Raw genomic sequence first — 21,630 nt, 5'->3', positions numbered from 1 at the left:
CCGGGGGATCCCGAGGCGTTCCCAGGCCAGCTGGGTGACATAGTCTCTCCAGCGTGTCCTGGGTCTTCCTCGGGGTCTCCTCCCGGTGGGACATGCCCGGAACACCTCACCAGGGAGGCGTTCAGGAGGCATCCGAATCAGATGCCCAAGCCACCTCATCTGGCTCCTCTCGATGTGGAGGAGAAGCGGCTCGACTCGGAGCCCCTCCCGGATGACCGAGCTTCTCACCTTATCTCTAAGGGAGAGCCCGGACACCCTGCGGAGAAAACTCATTTCGGCCGCTTGTATCCGGTTGTTCTAGATCGGATGAAATACTGGTGGATATTTGCGGGGGCTCTTCTACCTCCTTAAATTAGCATGGATCCTTCTGAAAATAGGGAGACTGTTTGCTGTAACATTCTCTTAAGTTAAAGGTCAAACCTCAGGCTTTTAGGAATGCTAAAACTTGTGTTTTGTTTTTTCCCCTGTTTTCAACAAATGCCCGTGTTGCTCCATTTCTTCTGTGCTTTGATTGCTTAGCGCTTGCTAATCTCCTGTCAACTGATCCAGATCAAATGAAGTGAACTACAGGTGTGAAAGCACCCTAATACAGGTACTACAGGTATAAGAAGAGCTGTGGAAAGATTTACCTAATACTTTATCATAATCTCAGATTGTGTTAGCGCAGGCACAACCTTCAGGAAAAACTGCAGATCCTTTACAATGATTCCCTTCAGTCTCTGAATGGACAAAACTGCATTACAAGATTTGTTCCACTGCTTAGCGATTACTTTACTTAATGACACAAACATGTTGTTTGTCAGTGCTCTTGAATGACTATAGATTGCCCATCGGTGTTTAATTCAACAGTACACACACAATAGGATTTACCAGCCATTGACCAAACCATATTTATTGCATACTTGTCTTAACAACACATTACTGGGAAGGTATAGTGGAGAAGGAGTTGCGCTAATTGATGAGGGGATGAATAAACTCTTCGACTTGTGTGTGTGTGTGTGTGTGTGTGAGAGAGAGAGAGAGAGAGAGAGAGTGTTTGTCCTCCTTTAGGAGGAATAATTACAATACTGTGTAAATATAAACATTTAGAAAACAATGTTCCCAAGTATCAGGCATCCTGGGGTGGTAGTGGACGTGCGCAGTTCCAGAAAACGCATTTTTGACTTCAGACAAGAGGAAATGCAATGTAATCTGTTCATATTGGAAAAGATATTTGGACTCAAGCCTCTCTGCTTTGGATGGAAATGAGTGTCTATACGGACAGAAGTGGGCACGTCATTCTTCCATCATAAATTCAAGCTTGGAGAGCCCGTCTGTTGTCCTCAGCAACAGACGCTGTCGAGAACGTACTTACTACGTCATCTGCATTCTAGCTGCCTAGATAAATCTATATAAATATATATCTCTATATCTGTCTTTATCTATATAGAGATATCTATATAGATATCTCTATAAAGATATAAATATATAAATATACCTGTATACACTATATATATATATATAATATTGTGTTTGTGTATATATATATATATACACACACACAGATAGATAGATAGATAGATAGATAGATAGATAGATAGATAGATAGATAGATAGATAGATAGATAGATAGATAGATAGATAGATAGATAGATAGATAGATAGATAGATAGATACAGTAGATAGATAGATAGATAGATACCTGTAGAGAGAGAGAGAGAGAGAGAGAGAGAGAGAGAGAGAGAGAGAGAGAGAGAGAGAGAGAGATAAATAGATGAGTAATTCAGTAAAAATTATTTTCTGCCAAATAGATTTTGTTTGTTGTGCGGACTGCTCCTGAAATTCAAATGATCAATTCACAAACAAATTAAATCGTACCTTATCGTGGGCCGTCAGCCATTTTTTTTTTGTTTACTTTTGACTGGGACATTTTAAGGTCGTCGCTTGAAAGCTGCCAATGAGTAAATGTTTTCCTCTGCCGTGTTGAATGTGACATAAGCAGGGAAGGCTTGTCATTCCGAGGGTGAAACTGCATTGGGTGCTGGTTCAAAAAAATGACAATGCCTTAACCTTTGTTTCTAAAATGCGTCATTATAGACGACCACAATTTTTTATTGTCCTCTATGTGCCATAAATGTTCTTCAACAATGATACAGTAAGTCTTTTAAACTGAAATAATTTTTTAAAAGTTATTTTTCAAGAAAACTTTGAGAAAGAGGCGGCCCGGTAGCCCAGTGGTTAGCACGTCGGCTTCACAGTGCAGAGGTACCGGGTTCGATTCCAGCTCCGGCCTCCCTGTGTGGAGTTTGCATGTTCTCCCCGGGCCTGCGTGGGTTTTCTCCGGGTGCTCCGGTTTCCTCCCACATTCCAAAAATATGCATGGCAGGCTGATTGAACACTCTAAATTGTCCCTAGGTGTGAGTGTGAGTGTGAATGGTTGTTCGTCTCTGTGTGCCCTGCGATTGGCTGGCAACCGATTCAGGGTGTCCCCCGCCTACTGCCCGGAGACAGCTGAGATAGGCTCCAGCAACCCCCGCGACCCTAGTGAGGATCAAGCGGTTAGGAAGATGAATGAATGAACTTTGAGAAAGACATCCCAGCCTGAATAGAAGTACTATCTACACAAAAACCAAAAGAATTAAATCTTGTCCACATTAAACTAAAACTAAATCATGTTCTGTAAATACAATAAATATGAATAAGCAATATACAAAACTATTGTATTACTAATATCAAAACCAAACATGAGGCATCGACTGGAAGGCAAAAAACAGACTTTCTGGGGCCGCAAGCATTTCTGGGACGGGGCGCTCAGGAGTAATTAAGGGGCCTCCGATTTAGGGTGAAGTCCCTTTTCGAACCCACAAATAGAGATACGTAACTGAAGCTACACCAGTGACGTTGTAATCATCCCCCCCCCCAAAAAAAACCCTCCAAAAGAACGCTATTAGTGTATCTTCACTTGCACACGTCATTCATGTAAGTGCTTGTGTGCGTATGCCATGCGTTTTTGCTTTTAGTGGAGATGTGCCGCTTTTGTAAGCTTTTTCTGTGACGCGCACCTGTTTAATTTAGCTGATTGCTGAAAATGATTGGTTGAGTGGATCTATTAAAAGAAAAAAAACTATTAGAGGAATGGGGCTTCAGTGAGGAGGATTACATTTCTCTCAGTTTGCGAAAAACCTGCTTCAAATCCATGTGAGATTTGAAGCTCCTTCCGTCAGCTCAAATATTACATGGTAACCATGTTGTAGCCCCTCCTCAAGTATAAAGTCAAACTGTGTGATACACACAAATGGATTATTGTGCTAAATTGGTACTTTATTCATCAGTTTTCGATCAAAATCAGCAAAGGCCATATTGTCACATGTCTCTCACCGATTAATCTATGGTGTGGCGTGAGTTGGGACTGTTTTTTTTTTCCTCCACAATCTCCTCCAAACTTTGTGAGGGCCGACAACTGTTAAACCTTAGCTGGACTGCAGTTGCGCAATATGCGTAAGAGCAGAAATTTCAGCTAGTATTGATGAGATGAATCAATTGTAATGCTGCAACAATTATGCAATCTCAGTGAGCAATACCTTTCCCGTGTTGAAGGTAACCTCATTAGCATTTCAATTTCATCAGGTTTCATCATCAAATTCATTATGTATGAAGTGTAAGTCCAAACTAACAGTTCAATTGATGATTGCGGCACTTCCCAGCTCCGCCCATGGTCCGGCTGTCCGTCAACGACACGGTGGTGGCAGATCCCGGGCAGGATGTGGTCATCACATGCGAAGTGACCGGAGGTTTCCCGCCGCCGACCGTGATTTGGTCACGTTATCCGGGACCGCTTCCCCTCAACGCTAAGGTTCGCGGTGCCCAGCTGATTCTGAGGGCCGTCACACCGACCGACGCGGGCTTCTACAACTGTACTGCTGTCAACAATGTGGGCAACCCCGCCCGTAAGAACATCAACGTTGTCGTGAGGAGTGAGTATAATCCATGATATTATTCACATCTGAATTTATTTTATGGTCTTCCAAATTCCCAAAGATGGTGAACTCGACTTGCCCCGGCACACAAATGAAGATGCGCCCGTTTTTATGCTGAGCGCTTGTACGCCTGTGTATGAAAATTAAAATTACAACCCTCTCTTAAGAAGGACTGCCCACCACAGTGACGTTAGCACTGACGTCATGTTATACATTATATATATATATATATAAAAAAAAAAAATCCTCATCTCACCCCTCGGGTGGTGTCCGTCCCTCATTCAGCTCGGGTCCTCTACCAGAGGCCAGGAAGCTTGAGGGTTCTGCGCAGTATCCTTGCTGTTCCCAGCACTGCACATTTCTGGACTGAGATGTCCGATGTTGTTCCCGGGATCTGTTGCAACCACTCATCTAGTTTGGGGGTCACTGCCCCAAGTGCTCCGACCACCACAGGCACGACTGTCACCTTTACCTTCCAGGCTCTCTCCAGCTCCTCTCTGAGCCCTTGGTATTTCTCGAGTTTCTCATGTTCCTTCTTCCTGATGTTTCCATCACTTGGGACCGCTACATCCACTACAACGGCTTTCCTCTGCCCTTTATCTACAGTATGATCACGATATCTGGTTGGTTCGCCATTACCATCTTGTCTGTCTGGATCTGGAAATCCCACAGGATCTTCGCTCTGTCATTCTCCACCACCTTCGGAGGTGTTTCCCATTTTGACCTTGGGGTTTCCAGTCCATACTCCGCACAGATGTTTCGGTAGACTATGCCAGCCACCTGGTTATGGCGTTCCATGTAGGCTTTCCCTGCCAGCATCTTACACCCTGCAGTTATGTGTTGGATCGTCTCAGGTGCCTCTTTGCACAACCTACACCTTGGGTCTTGTCTGGTGTGGTATATCTGGGCCTCGATGGCTCTGGTGCTCAAGGCCTGTTCCTGAGCAGCCAGGATGAGCGCCTCTGTGCTGTCCTTCAGGCCAGCCCTCTCTAGCCACTGATAGGACTTCTTGAGATCAGCCACTTCAGTTATGGTCCGGTGGTACATCCCGTGTAGGGGCTTGTCCTCCCATGATGGTCCCTCTTCCAGCGCCTCATCTTCTGTTCCCCATTGTCTGAAACATTCTCTGAGTACGTCATCCGTTGGAGCCTTCTCCTTGATGTATTCATGGAGCTTGGATGTTTCATCCTGGACAGTGGCTCTCACACTCACTAGTCCCCGGCCTCCTTCCTTTCGGCTTGCGTACAGTCTCAGGGTGCTGGATTTGGGATGGAACCCTCCATGCATGGTTAGGAGCTTTCGGGTCTTAACGTCCGTGGTCTGAATCTCTTCCTTTGGCCACCTTATTATTCCTGCAGGGTATCTGATCACTGGCAGGGCATAGCTGTTTATTGCCCGGGTCTTATTCTTGCCATTGAGCTGGCTTCTTAGGACTTGCCTCACTCGCTGGAAGTATTTGGCCGTAGCCGCTTTCCTTGTTGCCAGTTCGAGGTTGCCATTGGCTTGTGGTATACCAAGGTACTTGTAGCTGTCCTCAATGTCTGCTATTGTTCCTTCAGGGAGTGAGACCCCTTCAGTGCGGACTACCTTTCCTCTCTTAGTCACCATCCGACTACATTTCTCAAGCCCGAATGACATCCCGATGTCGCTGCTGTAGATCCTGGTTGTGTGGATCAGGGAATCTATGTCCCTTTCGCTCTTAGCATACAGCTTTATGTCATCCATGTAGAGGAGGTGACTGATTGTAGCTCCATTTCTGAGGCGGTATCCATAGCCTGTCTTGGTGATTACTTGGCTTAGGGGGTTCAGTCCTATGCAGAACAGCAGTGGGGAGAGTGCATCACCTTGGTATATGCCACATTTGATGGACACTTGGGTAAGTGGCTTGCCATTGGCTTCAAGTGTGGTTTTCCACATTCTCATCGAGTTCGCAACGAAGGCTCTTAGGGTCCTGTTCACCTTATACAACTCCAAGCATTCAGTGATCCATGTATGTGGCATCGAGTCATAGGCTTTCTTGTAATCAATCCAGGCTGTGCACAGGTTGGTACGTCGGGACCTGCAGTCTTGTGCGACTGTTCTGTCAACCAGGAGCTGATGTTTGGCTCCTCTGGTATCTCTACCAATGCCCTTCTGCGCTTCGCTCATGTATTGATCCACGTGTCCACTTATCTTAGCCGCGATGATTCCTGACATGAGCTTCCATGTTGTGGAGAGACAGGTTATTGGCCGATAGTTGGATGGGGCTGCACCCTTCGAGGGATCCTTCATGATCAGGATCGTTCGCCCTTCGGTTAGCCATTCTGGGTGAGTCCCATCACTCAGCAGCTGGTTCATTTGTACTGCTAGGCGCTCATGGAGTGCTGTGAGTTTCTTTAGCCAGTAGGTGTGGACCATGTCCGGGCCTGGTGCTGTCCAGTTCTTCATATCTGAGACTCGTTCCTGTATGTCTGCCACTGTTATGGTAACTGGGTTCTGTTCAGGCAGGTTGCTGTGCTCCTCTCTCAGGGTCACCAGCCATTGTGCACTGCTGTTATGTGCAACCTCCTTCTCCCATATGCCTTTCCAGTACCTTTCAGTTTCCAGTCTTGGTGGGTCAACTCTGTTGTTAGGACCCTGCCACTGAGCGTACACTTTCGCAGGTTGTGTTGCGAACAGCCTGTTTATTCGTCTGGCTTCATTCTCTTTTGTGTACCGCTTTAGGCGACTGGACAAGGCTTGGAGCCTTTGTTTGGCAGTTTCGAGTACTTCAGGTATGGTCATCTGGATGTACTTCTCGGGTATCGGCCTTTTCATCACACATCTCTGGGCCTCCGTCAATTGACTCACATCTTTCCGGGCCGCCTTGATCTTAGCCTCCAACCGTCTTTTCCATGGTGGGTAACGTATCTCATGGTTGCTCTTATAGCCCAGAGTCTCCAGGATCACTGATGCTGAAGCGTATATCAGCTCATTGGTTTCTGTGATCGTTACGGTAGGGATCGCCCTCAGTGCTGCATTCACACTTTCTATGAGACTTTCAGATGGTACTTCACATAGTCGTTGTAATCGGTTTCTAGGTTGCCCAGCTTTCATTCTCGCCATGATCTTCGCTTTCAGGTCAGTTGCTGCCTCGCTCAGCATTTCATTCATTGGGGCTGGCCACCCAATCTCATCATCTGCATTCATTGGGGCTTGCCTCCCAATCTCTTGTATGACCTCCTCCTCTGATCTGAAAGCCTGGGGCCCTTCACCATGGAACCTGCGTTGTACCTCATCAATCTCAAGTTGTGACAGCAGTTGCCGTTTGTGGATGTTGGAACACTGAGCTACTAGTTGTTTCTTGGTCAACCGTGACTGTGGGTTTCGAAGTAACCATTTAGCCCACATTCTCTGCATGTAACCCCTCTGACTAGGGTTGCTTGAGTAGTAGCATTCCAACAGAGCCATGTTATCGCATCTCGCCCATCTCCGCTTTATTCCAGTAGCCCATTTTTCATCAAGGTGCTCTGGTCCCCCAGCACCTGACGCAGACCTTGTTTGGCCGGGCGACGTCTGAGCCGGCATGTCATTCGTTTTATTGTCTCTCATCATTGTATGAGGTAGGCATTAGCGTGAAGGATCTTGCCCAAGGACCCACACTGGATGGTGTTATGTGCTCATTTTTGCCCCAAGCGGGATTCGAACCACCGTCTCCCGTATGCCAAACCGATGCCTTACCAACTGAGCTATCCAGCCGCTTTATATATATATATATATATATATATATATATATATATATATATATATATATATATATATATATATATATATATATATATATATATATATATATATATATGTTGAACACGGAAATAAAGCAGCGGCGAGAGAGTTCAATGTTAACGAGTCAATGTTATAACTTGCTGTTGGTGAAGTGAACTGTGTCACTGCGTTATTAAATAAGTTTTACTGTCATCTGATCGTTCTGTTGGTGTTTCCTTGAGCGAAGCTCCATCTTGTGGATGCATTTTAGATTGCGTCTTATTATGCGGTACGCCCAAATTATGAAAACAATTACAAAGTAGGCCATTCGTTGAAGGTGCGCCTCATAATCCAGTGCGCCTTTTAGTGTGGAAAATATAGATTGGTATAGGTATAGATTATATTTTAAAAATAATAAAATGAGGCCTCCCTTATTATTATTGAATGTGTATTTCTAATGTCAGCAGTTGATCCTTCATTATGGAAAAGTGGTGAGAATCATGTCAGAATGAGCGGGTTATTAAGTATTCCTCTTTTGTTCAACCCCCACCTCCTACCCCCAACCACCGTTGATACAGAAGCCCTCCATTGCTTCTCCCCTGCAGCTATTTTTAGTCCCTTTAATCGTCTTTATTCACTCCAATTATTTGGAGCGGACTCGAAGCAATTAGCGAGAGTCTCGCCAATGTTAGCTAACACCGCGGACAATGTATGCTTGATGGCTTTCTCCTGTTAAACCTAATCGGCCTGAACGCGTCATCGCGCTAGCACAGGTGACAAGGCAGCAAATGAGATATACACTTTTTGCGTGTGTGTGTGCGTGTGTATGTTTGTTCATAAGCGTAAGAGCAGTGCGAATCTGTACACACACACACACTATATTGAGCATGCGTGCATAGTAGACTAGCAGTACCGTCTCCAGACAGAGGTGTGTGTTAAACATATGGTCAGTGCCTCACCCGTGACTTTCGCCGGCATCTCCGAGCAGGCTTCAAAGATGGTGAAATCAAACAGGCCTAAACTGCTCGCTGCCTTTTCATCCCTTCAAGGAAGGAAGCACACAACTGTTTTGTATTCAGTGCTGAAATCAGCTGGGGAATGCGTAGCTTTTGAAAGTGAAAATTAAATGTGACACTGTGAGAGATACTCTTTGTCCTTTATTTTGTTCCTCTCTCGTGGCGACTTTCTGTTTTATTCTATGCAAGGCTCCTTTTATGTCGCACAACTTCTTCCCCTCTCACGCTTCCTGCTTTAATGACCTTTTTTCTTCTCTTTTTGTCGCTTTGAGTCATTTTTGCATCATCCGTATGCCTCGAACCATTTGTCCCACATTCTACTTTCGCTTCTAAAGCCTTTTACTTCCAAAACTGTATTCCCAAAATTGTAATTCATTCACATGTATTTATTTTTTTAAATATAGTCATCCTTAATCCATCAGTCATTGCTTTATTTGGTTCATATTTTATCATTGCTAAATCTATTTTATTAATCACTGACCCACATACACCTAAACCGTTGCGGCGCTCGGAATCCTTATACTGAAAAAAATGACATCTTTTCAGGAAACAAAAATCGCCATCTTGCGTGAGTTCCCATCACCTCTTAATTCAAGTCTTATACCTTGTATTGTTGTGATGTACACCCTCACATCTGCGTAAACGCCACATGAAATATATGCTCCTTCACTAATTTAATATGTTCCAAATATGTTAATTTATTACACTGCCATTGGTTAAAATAGTACCAACACGGAGCCAGCGTCAGCTGCGAACTTCAGAATTCGCATTTGTGATAAAGATTGGGACAGAAAAACATTTTTATTTTACATTGCTCTAATTCTGCCTATTCTTTATATTTTGTGAGAAACAGAGTGTTAAATATTTTCCACCCAATGCTCTGAGATTCAATTAGCTTCCAGTTAAGCAGCCCTCTTCCTTTGTTGACCCAGCCATGAGCAACCTGACCTTCCAGATAACTCCGGATTCCAACAAGGACAGCGAGACCATCCAGATGGGTCGAGACCTCAAGCTATCGTGTCACGTCGATGCCAACCCTCAGGACAAGGTCAACTACACCTGGTACAAGAACGGCGCGTTGGTCTTCAACACGGATAGTCTGATCTTGCTGCGCAGCGATCCCGATATGGCGCCGGGCACCAGCAGCTTGGAGATCGTGGACATGAAATTCCGAGACTTGGCCACCTATAGCTGTGTGGCAAACTTCCCGGGCAGCAGCGTGCCGGAGCTCCGAGTGGATGTCAACATCTCCCAGAACAGTGGTAAGCTTTTTTCTCCTATCCGTCCATGTGTTCTTATTTGCATGACTTGTCAGTTAAAACAGGGGTCCCCAACCGCCGGGCCGTGGACAGAAAGAATACATGACTTACATTCCTTCCATTTTATTCATTTCGGAAACCGAAAGATGTTTTATTTTGAAAAATTACCGTATTCTCTGTCATATCAGTATGTTATTCTTGACGCAGGTGAATGCGCGCTTCTTGGTCATGTGATAGGTTACCGCATAAAAAACAAACGTCTTTGAAAAGTTTTTTCACGAGGGGTAAAAGGCCGAGCCAGGAGACAGAAGAGGAGCCTTTGACTTTCAAGAAAGAGAAGGCTACATTTAATAGACGGTATCAGGAGTCCTATTTCAAATACGGCTTTATCTCAATGGGAGATTCACACGCACCAAGCCTACTCTGCATAATAAGCGGCGATGTTGAGTCGTATTGTTCATGCACTTTGTATCTTATTTTAAAGGCACGTTTAAACGTTACCATAGCGACCAGAGAATCTTGCAGTCAGATAGTACGTTCCTCGTGTCATGATTGGTATTTATTATTATTGTTTCGAAAATACCACACTTTTCATGCAGGTCACATCATATTATATTGTTGTATCCATCCGGCCTTAAAGGCCGGTCCCTGATAATATTGTCTGATATGAAACCGGTCCGTGGAGCAAAAAAGGTTGGGGACCTGTCCTAATATCAAGTCATTTCTTCTCTCAAACTTTATGCTAAAAGTTACTAAATGTTGACATCAGCTACCGGTAATTTACATTTTTCCTTGCTGCTGTCATGTTAAAACAATACAATCAACGGAATGCCTAAATTGCACACCAAAATTGAACTCCATTAAAAAAAACAAAAAACAAAAAAATATATTCATCTATTTCATCATTGGGGTGATTTATTTGGCCTAGTGCCGAGGTATCTTGATGTCTATTGCACATTTCTTGGGGAGGAGACGGACAGGGTAGCGCTAAACTGCCGATTAAAAAAATAAATGGCTGCGAGTGAGCACATGGGACAGTGGACTGCTACAGTGTACACCATGAAACACACCCGCGCTTTCCTTTTTGCCCTTTATCCATCCCATTTTACCAGAATGAATGCCAACAAGTACATACTTTACTCTTTGTGTAATTAGCCACAATGTTAGCGCTCCAAACTGTACAGCCGTCGCTCTTCACGGTTCCCATGTTGCATTAAAGCGGCGTGAGTGTTCAATAAAATTTGCCTTGTTAACGTCGCTTTCTTTGTACCTTTTTATTCGCCATCTGCCTCCGTTTTCAAGTTTAACTGTCGGACACCATCTGTGGTTTTTATGTCAACACTCACCTCACAGATCCTAAGCATTGCCTTGCATACTAAGTGCTATGCCACCATGATGTGTCGTTTCGATTAATGTATGTTCGATCTTTTGCATTTTTCCACCTCCTAGTATCTCCCCCAATACTGACGGTCCCTGCAGGAGGTCACGTGGTTAGTGCACGAGAAGGCGGGACAGCAGAGCTGGTGTGCTTGGTGGTGGATGGCAAACCGCGTCCACCGATCTTATGGTCCCGCACCGAAAAGGACCTGCTGATGCCATCTGGGAAGGCTGTGGCGGAGACGCCCGACGGCCGCTTGAAGCTGAGAAACGTAAGCCGCGACATGATGGGCTTTTACCGCTGCCAGACTGCTCCTTACAACGGACTCAACATCAAACGGCGAGAGGCACAGGTCCAGCTGATTGTGCAATGTGAGTGTTGAAGTGAATATTTTCGCCGAAGAAACCTTGACCTCTACAACGGGAACACTTGTACCACGTTGGGCCTGTTCAACTTGTCTAGTCCTGGGAAACGTTTGGTCCGATGATAAAGATGAGTGAAGAGAAAGCCAGGGGTCAACATTTTTCTCACATCGTTCGAGACTAGTCGAGTAAAGTACAAGTGCAAACACAACCATACACCTCTGAAGTAGTGACTGATATCATACATGTGAGTAGACTTTCATCTCAAAAACCTCTGAGAACAAGAATGTAAAAAGTAAAATGACATGAATTTATTTGGCACCCCATCTGAGTTTCCACCCATTGGAGGAGCAGAATTCCCGCCATTCCTTTGTTATTGTTTTATTGTCCTTTAATTATTTCAGTCAGCTAGATGCTAGGTGCTTTTACTGAAGTAGTCTAGATTTTAGTTTCATGTGCCCTTCATTAAAAACAACAACAACAAAAAGATGATGTAAATGATGTAGCCGGAACAGAATGAAGCAGTTTAAATTCCTGGATTCCATTGTGCTCCCTTCGTCCGCAAGGATTTACAGGGCTTGCTAATGCAAGTCGGGCGGAAGGGCAACACTGTGTGAGCCCTGCTGTCCACACTGGCCAAGTCTGATTAATGGACCAGGTGGCCACCCCATTCTTGGTGCAGAGAGACGAGACACATGGATGGACCAGCAAGCGCGTGTGAACGAAAAACAGGTTTAGGAGCGAGCCTGAAATGGAAAAGTGGTATAAGGGGAGGTGAGGGGATGCATAGTGAGGCGCTAACATTAAAAAACAAAAACAAAAAAAAAACGTGGTCTGGTCAGGTTATGGCGATGGATAACACGGTAAGCAAAAAGGGCAGATAGCAATTCAACAGCAGCTCAGGAATGTGTTGGGAAACAAATCTGTCTCTATTTCACGCTCTCCTTAATTTGTGTTACGTTGTACTATTTTTGTTTGTTTGTTTGTTTGTCCATTTTGGACTGTTATCGATGTGAGGGAAAGATTTTTATGGCAGATGCAATTAAGTATCCATGCAGTCTTGTCAAACTTGCCCCCCGCTCTGTTTTCTTTGCATGTTATTCTTTCCATCTCACCTGGCTGATCTTCCTCATTGCCATTCTCATCATCATCAATCAACTCGCCCACCCTCTGTCTATCCGGTCCGGTCTCTGCATCCTTTCGCTCATATTCAATCATCGACTTCGCTCACTTTCACGGCGTATTTTCCCCCATCGTTCGTCTTCCTCACTGTTGCTTTCTCCCTCCCTGTCATCCCTCGCTGCTACGTTCACACACGACATCCCGCTCTAAATTGATTTTTACTTTGTTTACTGTAAATGTTCGGCACGGTTAGTGTTGCTGTCCCGGGGGACGAATCTATATGCATTCATCGAAACCTTCGTTTACATTCAGAATGCTCTTCTGATGAGGTGAAGTATTGTGGCAAGATGCTTGAGAGAATTTGAAAGAGTGAGGCATCACTGAGGTATCATGACCATATTTGGCTTTTTAAAAGCTATACAAAGCCATACAGAAGCACAATCAACTTTAATATATGTGTTGCTCTTAAACATGACACCAAAGTCCAAACATGTTGTTTGAAGATACAATGATGACATCTTTTCTACAGATCTCAAGTACTTTAAACGGGGAAAGGACCTCAGAGCATCATGAGCCATAGTGGAGTGGAAAAATACATGTCGACTAAGATAACTAAATCACAGATCTGACGAAAAGTCAAACTTCATATTTTCATTGGTCTCAAAAAAGAACATATCTTGGATACAGGATATATTGTCATTGTATTTAACACTAACCAGGGAGGAGCGGTTTAAAGTGCACCCAGTCACCAAATGATCCCATTTTGTCTAATGGCCCAAAAGGGCAAAGGAACGGCCGCGTGTTTAAAACCAAAAACGTTTCACATAAAGTCCGACTTCTCACTCCCTCCTCTCCACACTTTACCTTCTCTCAGTGCCCATGAAACATGTTCCCAAAGTAAGATATCAGTATGCCCACAGTATGCGCCTCTAAACAGCAGCAGACTATGTGACCATATTCCCACCACCGCATGGTCTTTGCATCGCTCTTCAGACCGTTCTTCTCATTGATTTCACCATTCCAGTCTGTCTATATGACATAGATTAGACTATAATAACACCTGCATCTGATAAACGTGACTCCTAATGGACTGTAGCAACACTCCCTCACCCCTGGGACCACGAATACACAATCTCGACGCTGTTAGTAAGGCGGGACTGTCATTAACAGCGTATATTATGCACACGATTACCCAGGCGGTGAACTAGCTGTCCGGTGATTTGTGGTGGACTAATTTGCCTGTGTTGTGTCTTCGCTAACCTTGAGGCAACACAAGATAGTCAGTCAATATCCGCAAAGGTAGGCAAGGCTGCAGGCGGGTTAATTGTGGCTTGTTAGGTAGGTTAACAGGACAGAAAGGTTTGTGCTTCTGGGAAATGTTGAAGTTGTCATGGTAATATTGTGCATGTCAGACAAGTTATTCATGAGTTCTGTTTAAGTCATCTTTCCAGCGACATGATGACATAGAACTTGTTAACGCAGCCCGATAGGCTGTGTCGTGTCTTCGTCATCCTGTTTGGTCTGACATAGTGTTGAGAACATTCCTCATCCATCCGTTTGTGGATGAGTTGGAGCCAATCGCGGCGTGAGGGAGGGTACGCCCTGAAATGGTCGGCAGCCAATCGCAAGGCACATAGAGACAAACAACCATTGTTACTCACAATCACACCTTGGGACAATTTAGAGTGTTGTACTAGGTGGTTGCCACCATTTTGGATTACAAGCACACACTCAGGCATCGGTGTTGACATTTATAAATGACATAAACCGACTAAAAGTTTGTGTACTTGTTGTATTGACAGATCCTCCCATTCTGAACCCAGTGTATCAGGACACACGTGCAAGGAACTATCAGATGGTGACCCTCAGGTGTTCTGTCCTGCGCTCCAGTCCGTCACGTATCACGGACATCCGCTGGTACCGCAACGGCAACTTCATCCTCATGCCCATGCCGGACCTGAAGGAGACTCCAGAGCTGAGATTCAAACTGGAGCCTACTAACAATGGATCTTATGAGTGCAGAGTCAGCAATAGTGTAGGAACATCCACATGCAGATTTAATGTCTCTGGTAAGAAACCCAAAACTATTATTGACAACAATGTGGCGTCAAAAGCTCCTAAATTAGGTCAGCAATGAATTATACCCTTTGCCTGAATCTGAATTTTGTGTTATTCACTGAGGTATTTGTCTCTCAAAGGCCTCCACATTGTTATCCGACCAACATTTTCTTTCAATGAACAATTTGAGAACACAGCAAGTGCAAAATGAAGTTTAGTGATGGAATTGGCAAATAAACCTAGAACGTTTCTTCTTTTCTTTCAATGCTCTCAAGCGCAACCTTACAGTGCTGAATTCTACTTCGACACGCCCAACCCGGTCAGAATTCTGAAAGGGAACAACTACTCTTACAACCTGCAGTGGACCCAGAAAGACCCAGAGGCCACAGATCGCATCATCGGCTACTGGATTGTTGTCCGGAAGGTAAAGCCAAACGTCATTATGCGCCGAAGGAACCTAAGAAATGTATGGAAAGCTGGCACTTGTAGTTAACACATCACAGTCAGAAATTGTGGGTTTGAATTTATGCTCAGGCCTTTCTCTGTGGTGTCTGCATGTACGCCCTTGCGCTAGCAAGTATCTTTTTTTATGGGTATCCCATCTTTTTTTTTTACAGATTTCCAATACATGCATGTTAGTTTCATTTAAACAGGACTAAATTTAAGTTACCTGTGAAACACTGCGTAATACACCAACACGCACATGAGGTCTCCCTGTTTTGTCAAGCACAAGGATGCACATCTGTATCTAGCGAAGCGTGCATGCAAAGTAAGCGTGGGCCTTTAAGAGCTCTGGGAGGGCAAGTGAGTGTGTAGTTAATCAATTGGGGACTTAGAATGAATAAACAATGACACGGTGGACCGCCTCTTCTTTTATTTTTTCTTAATTGCCTCTCTTCCGAGGCTCACGACTTGTCAGTGAGTTTATTTTCATGTGACATCTCTTTTCGATCCAAGATCCAGCATCTATTTTTTGGAAGGTGATGTTAAGTACAAAACACATACGCAGTAAGGCTCAGTTAATCGCGCGTTATGAGAGTTGAGAAAACAGAAAACTAATAAAAGTGGCTACATGCTTTTTAATCTGAATAATTAGCCATTGATTTTCTTTTTTTCTTTCATTTGAGCCCTGAAGACTGCCTTTCTTCGGTGTTTGTGTGTGTCTGCGCTCGTGCATGGATTCCTGCAAACTAGAATGTAGACAATGCTAACTTGCATTTGTGCAGCTGAGTAGTTTATTTTACTCCTATTTCAATACCGGAAGGTTGGTCAAATGAAGTCAGGCTACACAGAGAGGAGGAGAATTATCTGTATCCTTCATTGATATTTCAATTTCATTGTATTTCATGGGGCTTCCGCTTTTCTGCTCGATCACTGTGCTTTGTGCTCTGATTAGGGAAAAAATATATAATAAAACACACACATATACACTTTTAGTCTTGTGATTGCCCACCTCTTCGCCTGCAGCTGTTCATGTATTGAGAATAATTTGCTTTTTTTTCTTTTTCCGTTGAACTGAGCCTTCAAGACTGCCTCACAAAAGACTCATGCACCAAGTAACTGGTGCATAACTTCTGATTTAGTGTTTTTTTTTATGTATATGCTATAGCAATATATATATATTGCTATAGACAAAAAAATATAGACTAAGACAAATTCAACCACAAGAAATGTCTTAATTGAAGTTGTTTTGTTTCTGCTCATGAAACAGCACAAGTTTGAAATTGGAGTTCTTATAGGCTGAATTGTGGCCCTTTTGAAGCACATTGGTTGAATTTGAGGCCTTTGGTGTTCTGCTTCCCCTGACTGTGAGCTGCAAGCCTTTGCTTCTGCCATGCTTCATGTCATGTAATTCAGGGAATATCAAGGCAAGGCAAGGCAGTTTTATTTGTGCACATTTGACACAAGGTAACTTTATTTGCGTCCCCTGAATAAAGTATAACTTGTTTTTTTAAGAACCTGTAGATGGGCCATTTTGAGAATTTTGAATTGGGCAGTGGAGGCTTTTTGTGCAGTCTGCATGTGACTGCATTGCTGAGCCTGTTTGATGGGTGAACTGAATTCAAATATCAATAATGGTTATGTCGGAATGGTGAAACTGTCTTTTGACAGACAAGAAAATGCAAATGAAAGGAAAACATGAAATCTTGACGGAGCCTTGAACTATCAACTGGAGGAGCAGATCACTGAAAAGTCATACCATATCATTTTCACAAGCCATCTATTTCGGCAACACTTTCTACGGCTCGTCCTCTTAACGCCTCAGCTCTCCATCTTTTTAGCACATGCTTGATGATGTGGGGCTCTCGAAGGAGGGGGTCGGGGGGGAGCACACGTTGAGATCGTAATACACCCACACTCATATCAAATGTGGAGCAGACATCTTTACTGTAGAATTGACATACTTTTGAACACCCGCATACAACACACGTGTCGGCTTCTGCTTGTTAGGTTTGTCTGAAGTCTTAAGCACCACAATGGCGCAAACGTCCGCTTCTAACTGCGGCCATCTTCGAAAATGTCAAAGAAAGAAAACTGCACCCATGCGCGCAATTAGACCGCACTTGGCAGCAGACTTGCGCTGGGCACGAAAATAGGGCCTGAATGTGTCACGACTCATACAGCTGGAGCAGACCTCCCATTATCATATATATGAGAAATTTGAAAAAAAGAAAATGAATCACAATGAATTAAAAGTGTACATTGAATCTGGTAACTGAATAATATTAGGATGTAATATCGCCCACGATACATTCATTCATTTATTCATTCATCTTCCGAACAGTTTTATGCCCACGATAGAGATGTAGTCAAATCTAATCTTTCAAGTCTCCATAGCTTCTGGTCCCACATGCTCACAAACACAAACCATAACTTCTCATACACACGGTTCAGAGCGGCAGACTGCCTGATGTAGTCAGGAAAGCGAGCCATTAATAGAGGATGAGAGAAGAATTAACCCCACAGTCTTTATTATTTGAAGAGGCCCTCGCCTCTCGTGTTCTCGATCCATATTTAGCTCACGCGCATAATTCTTTGTTTCCATTGTGCGAAGGCCTCAACAATCTTACACTCTTTTCACACGTAATTTGACTTGTTATCTTCACAAAAGGAAGCGGTGACTCTAATGGAAAGGTTTTGAAATGGAACTGACCGAGTGAGGAAAAGGAGATTGTTTCTGCACATATCATTGCTCTCCCCTGTTGAACAACTGCAGGGCGGTTATTGATCTGGAGCGATGTACGACATGTAGACGATGTAGATGATGTGATCAAAGAAAATAGTCTATGAATTTTTCACATTTTACGCCAGATAGTCAAATTTGCTGATGTAGCTTAATCTAAAATGTCTAAAACTGATTCTAGACCTTTAGTTAGCCTAAGCACCTATTCGGGTGAACAGGCCTGATTTCAAGCCGCTTGATCCTCACTAGGGTCGCGAGGGGTGCAGGAGCCTATCCCAGCTGTCTTCAGGCAGGAGGCGGGGGAGACCCTGAATCGGTTGCCAGCCAATCGCAGGGCACACAGAAACGAACAACCATTCACACTCACACTCACAACTAGGGACATTTTAGAGTGTTCAATCAGCCTGCCACACATGTTTTTGGAATGTGGGAGGAAACCGGAGCACCCGGAGAAAACCCACGCAGGCCCGGGGAGAACATGCAAACTCCACACAGGGAGGCCGGAGCTGGAATCGAACCCGGTACCTCTGCACTGTGAAGCCGACGTGCTAACCACTGGACTACCGGGCCGCCAGGCCTGATTTTAACTTGTGAAAATTTCTAAGGGAATTATACACATTCTTGCAATAAAACTGATCATTCAAGCGAGAAGCCGATGAATTTTCATAATCTGACTCAAGATGGTGATGCAACATGAATCCAACATGTCTTTCTCTGTTTCTAATTCCCGATCTTATAGTACAGTCATTGTAAACAACTGGCATTGGATGATTGGAACCAGGATTATTCGTACAACTGCGTCATACAGATATTGGCTCTTTCTAGTGTCACAATTGCCAACATTTGTTTACTTTTTAATGCTGTAAATGTCCCTACTCCTGCAAAAGTCATTGAGCACAGCATATTTCGATCTGCATTTTTTACAGGATGATTAGGACAGACTCAGCTAATTCATTTGATTTTGATGCATTTCCCCTTCGTCGCTTTTGAAGGTATCGTTTTTCTTCCTAAATGATTTTGTTGTTGTTTTGTTTTGTTGGAAAAATATCTGGAAAATATTGCATTGTAAGTGTCACGGTGCGGGGGTGGTGGAGGATCCCAAAAAGCAGGCAAGCAGAGTGAACTTGACAAACTAAATCCAGAACAAACTAAGTTGTGGAAACAACAAAAATCCAAAGTAACAAACAAATTGCTCAGCTCACCTGAACTATCACTGAGGGAAGGAGCGGGGTGAAGGAAAGCCAACAAAAGGTATTGACATTAGAGTTGTGAATTGGGGATTGTGTCTCCATGAGTCTGTGTCTTAAGTCAACATCCAGCAAGCAAAAATACATTCTCTCATTGCCATTGGGATAACCTCGGTGAGTCGTGAACAGTGGGGGGGGAATTGTGGGGTCATTGTGAGACGATGCGAGACGGGGGAGGGGGTGTTATGGACAAATTTGACTTGCCTTGGATTCCAGATGGGATGTTGAAACTCTACAAAAATGTGACATGGTGGTCACGATGCAGATGAGAAACTACATCTCAAGCTAAGACGTGGTTTTACTTCCCTCCATTGCCTGAGAGTGAGCGCGTACATTTTCTAGCAATGTTTACGTAATAAACAGGCTCTTTTGCATGTTTTGGTACAAGAGATGGTTTAGCAAGTTAGTTGTTGAGAGGACAGTCTACAATATCGTGTACTGACAGTCTGCGTTGCACGTTGTCCGTGTTTCACGCCCATGATGTAAAGTCCCTGCACTTTTCATCCGTTTAACCCGTTCAAACACACACGCACGCACGCACGCACGCAGACAAACACACACTTCTGTTGCATGCATTACCTGATAATGGCACACTGTGGGCGTACCAGCGTGTCATGGTCGAGTGGCTGACCTAAATGCATTAGAGAGAGCTCACTGTCAGGTCTTTAAGTAGCTCGGCTCAGCGTCAGAGACGCAGCTAATGGAGCCTTCTCGACGGGGGTGGACTAACACAGCAAAAGCATTGTTAAAACGGTGTCAACAAATTACACACTTAGACTTGATTTGCTTTTACTTTTGCGAGGTAACAGCTGTGCTGAATTAACAATTTTACATTTGCCAGTTCGATTCCAATTTATTTGATTTCAGATTTACTGACGGTTGGTTATGTCGTGTTTCTGTGCTGGACCAAGTGGCATCTGAGAAGTCAGAATTGAATGAAGCACAATAATACAACCGCTAGCGTTATTTCATTCTCTTCAGAAATGCAATAAATAACGATATATCTTTATAAAATACAAAAAAAGTTTTTCTTAAAAATCAAGAGGAATAAAATGCGATTTTTTTCATGGGCCCTCAAAAGTAGTAACTTTTTTTTTCTTGAGTTGTATTACATTTTATCCTCATAATTGTGACTTTTCACCATTTACCTCCAAAATTTGTAAATGTTCTAATAATTCCAATGCATTGCTTTTTTGGGGACAAAAATACGATGAAAATCTCATAAAAACCATCTCCATGCAAGGAAAACGCTTGGAATTGGCGCATACCCATTTCCCCTTGGTCGTAAAGGCAAATATGAAGGGCAAGCGTTGTCGTAAAATAATACGAGGATATGCTGATCAATACAATACCATTAGTGGTTATCCAGAGCACAAAGTACATATCTGTCGAGCTCCAATCAGGAAGCCTCTAATCTCATCCGACTTGAATTGTGTAGATTTGTCATAAATGTCCTGCTTAACCTTGTATCCACATTAACATATTAGTTTTTTTTTGTTTTTTTTTCCGGAAGGAGCCACCAGTGTATGCTGAGAGATACGAGTGACAGTTATTGATATGTTTACTCCGGGTGCCCCAGTACAAATCTTTAGGTTATAGTACAAGGTATTTTGAAAGAAAGGAATTCAGAAGTAAGTAATATACATCCAGAGCAGAGGGGACAAAAGAATAAAGTTATTCAGGCAATTCTGCGGTCTTTTGAATGCATCTTTTATTATATCTGCGTCTCAAGCAGATTTCTTGTACTTGTGATCCTATTTGCTGTATTTGTGCACTGCGGGAATTCAATTGTGCTCGCCAGTGTCTTTTTTTATTCCACACCTGTAGACATTCTTGTACAGTATGTCTAAAGCCATGCCTCTCCCTCTCTATTGCGATCCAGAACAAGCAGGACGTGCTGTCAAAGCACATCGAAATCAAGAGCAAGGAGCCAGAGAAGGGGGTGCTGATGTCCTACACCATTCCCGACCTGAGAATACCGCTTTCCTATGAGGTCCGATTGGCTCCCATCACCACCTACAGTACCGGGGAATACGTCAGTCGCACCATCCAGTACTCAGAGCGTGAGTGTTCATACACTGATGAATATGCAATGGAAACACAATGTTTTTTTTTCATTTTTTATGAACTCATAAGGCACATATGCACTGAGCATTGCATTGCAGCTAATTGCAAAATTCATTTTTGATGCAAAAAATACATTTTTTAAACAATGTTAGGGTTTTTTTCTCACAAAATTGTAATTTTTTTTAATGTAATGAACGTACTTCTCATTCGGGATGATGGAAATAACAGAATTGCCATCAAAAAATATGATCAAGTTAA

The 21,630-nt window shown here is 43.5% G+C and overlaps 1 protein-coding gene across 4 annotated transcripts in view; it reads left to right on the top strand.

Moving 5' to 3' along the window:
• LOC127599143 (MAM domain-containing glycosylphosphatidylinositol anchor protein 1) overlaps window positions 1-21,630 on the top strand; it is a 178,670-nt gene that overhangs the window by 111,156 nt on the left and 45,884 nt on the right. For all 4 annotated transcript variants that reach the window (XM_052062842.1, XM_052062841.1, XM_052062843.1 and 1 more), the window contains 6 exons: window positions 3,684-3,953; window positions 9,628-9,957; window positions 11,404-11,703; window positions 14,619-14,885; window positions 15,150-15,298; window positions 21,188-21,368. In XM_052062842.1, coding sequence (XP_051918802.1) covers window positions 3,684-3,953; window positions 9,628-9,957; window positions 11,404-11,703; window positions 14,619-14,885; window positions 15,150-15,298; window positions 21,188-21,368 — 1,497 coding nt within the window. The remainder of the gene's footprint in view (window positions 1-3,683; window positions 3,954-9,627; window positions 9,958-11,403; window positions 11,704-14,618; window positions 14,886-15,149; window positions 15,299-21,187; window positions 21,369-21,630) is intronic.

The sequence above is a fragment of the Hippocampus zosterae genome, chromosome 4 (assembly GCF_025434085.1).
Source record: "Hippocampus zosterae strain Florida chromosome 4, ASM2543408v3, whole genome shotgun sequence".
Lineage (NCBI taxonomy): Eukaryota > Metazoa > Chordata > Actinopteri > Syngnathiformes > Syngnathidae > Hippocampus > Hippocampus zosterae.
Note: the sequence above shows the minus strand (reverse complement) of the source record. Positions and strands in the feature narration are given on the sequence as shown.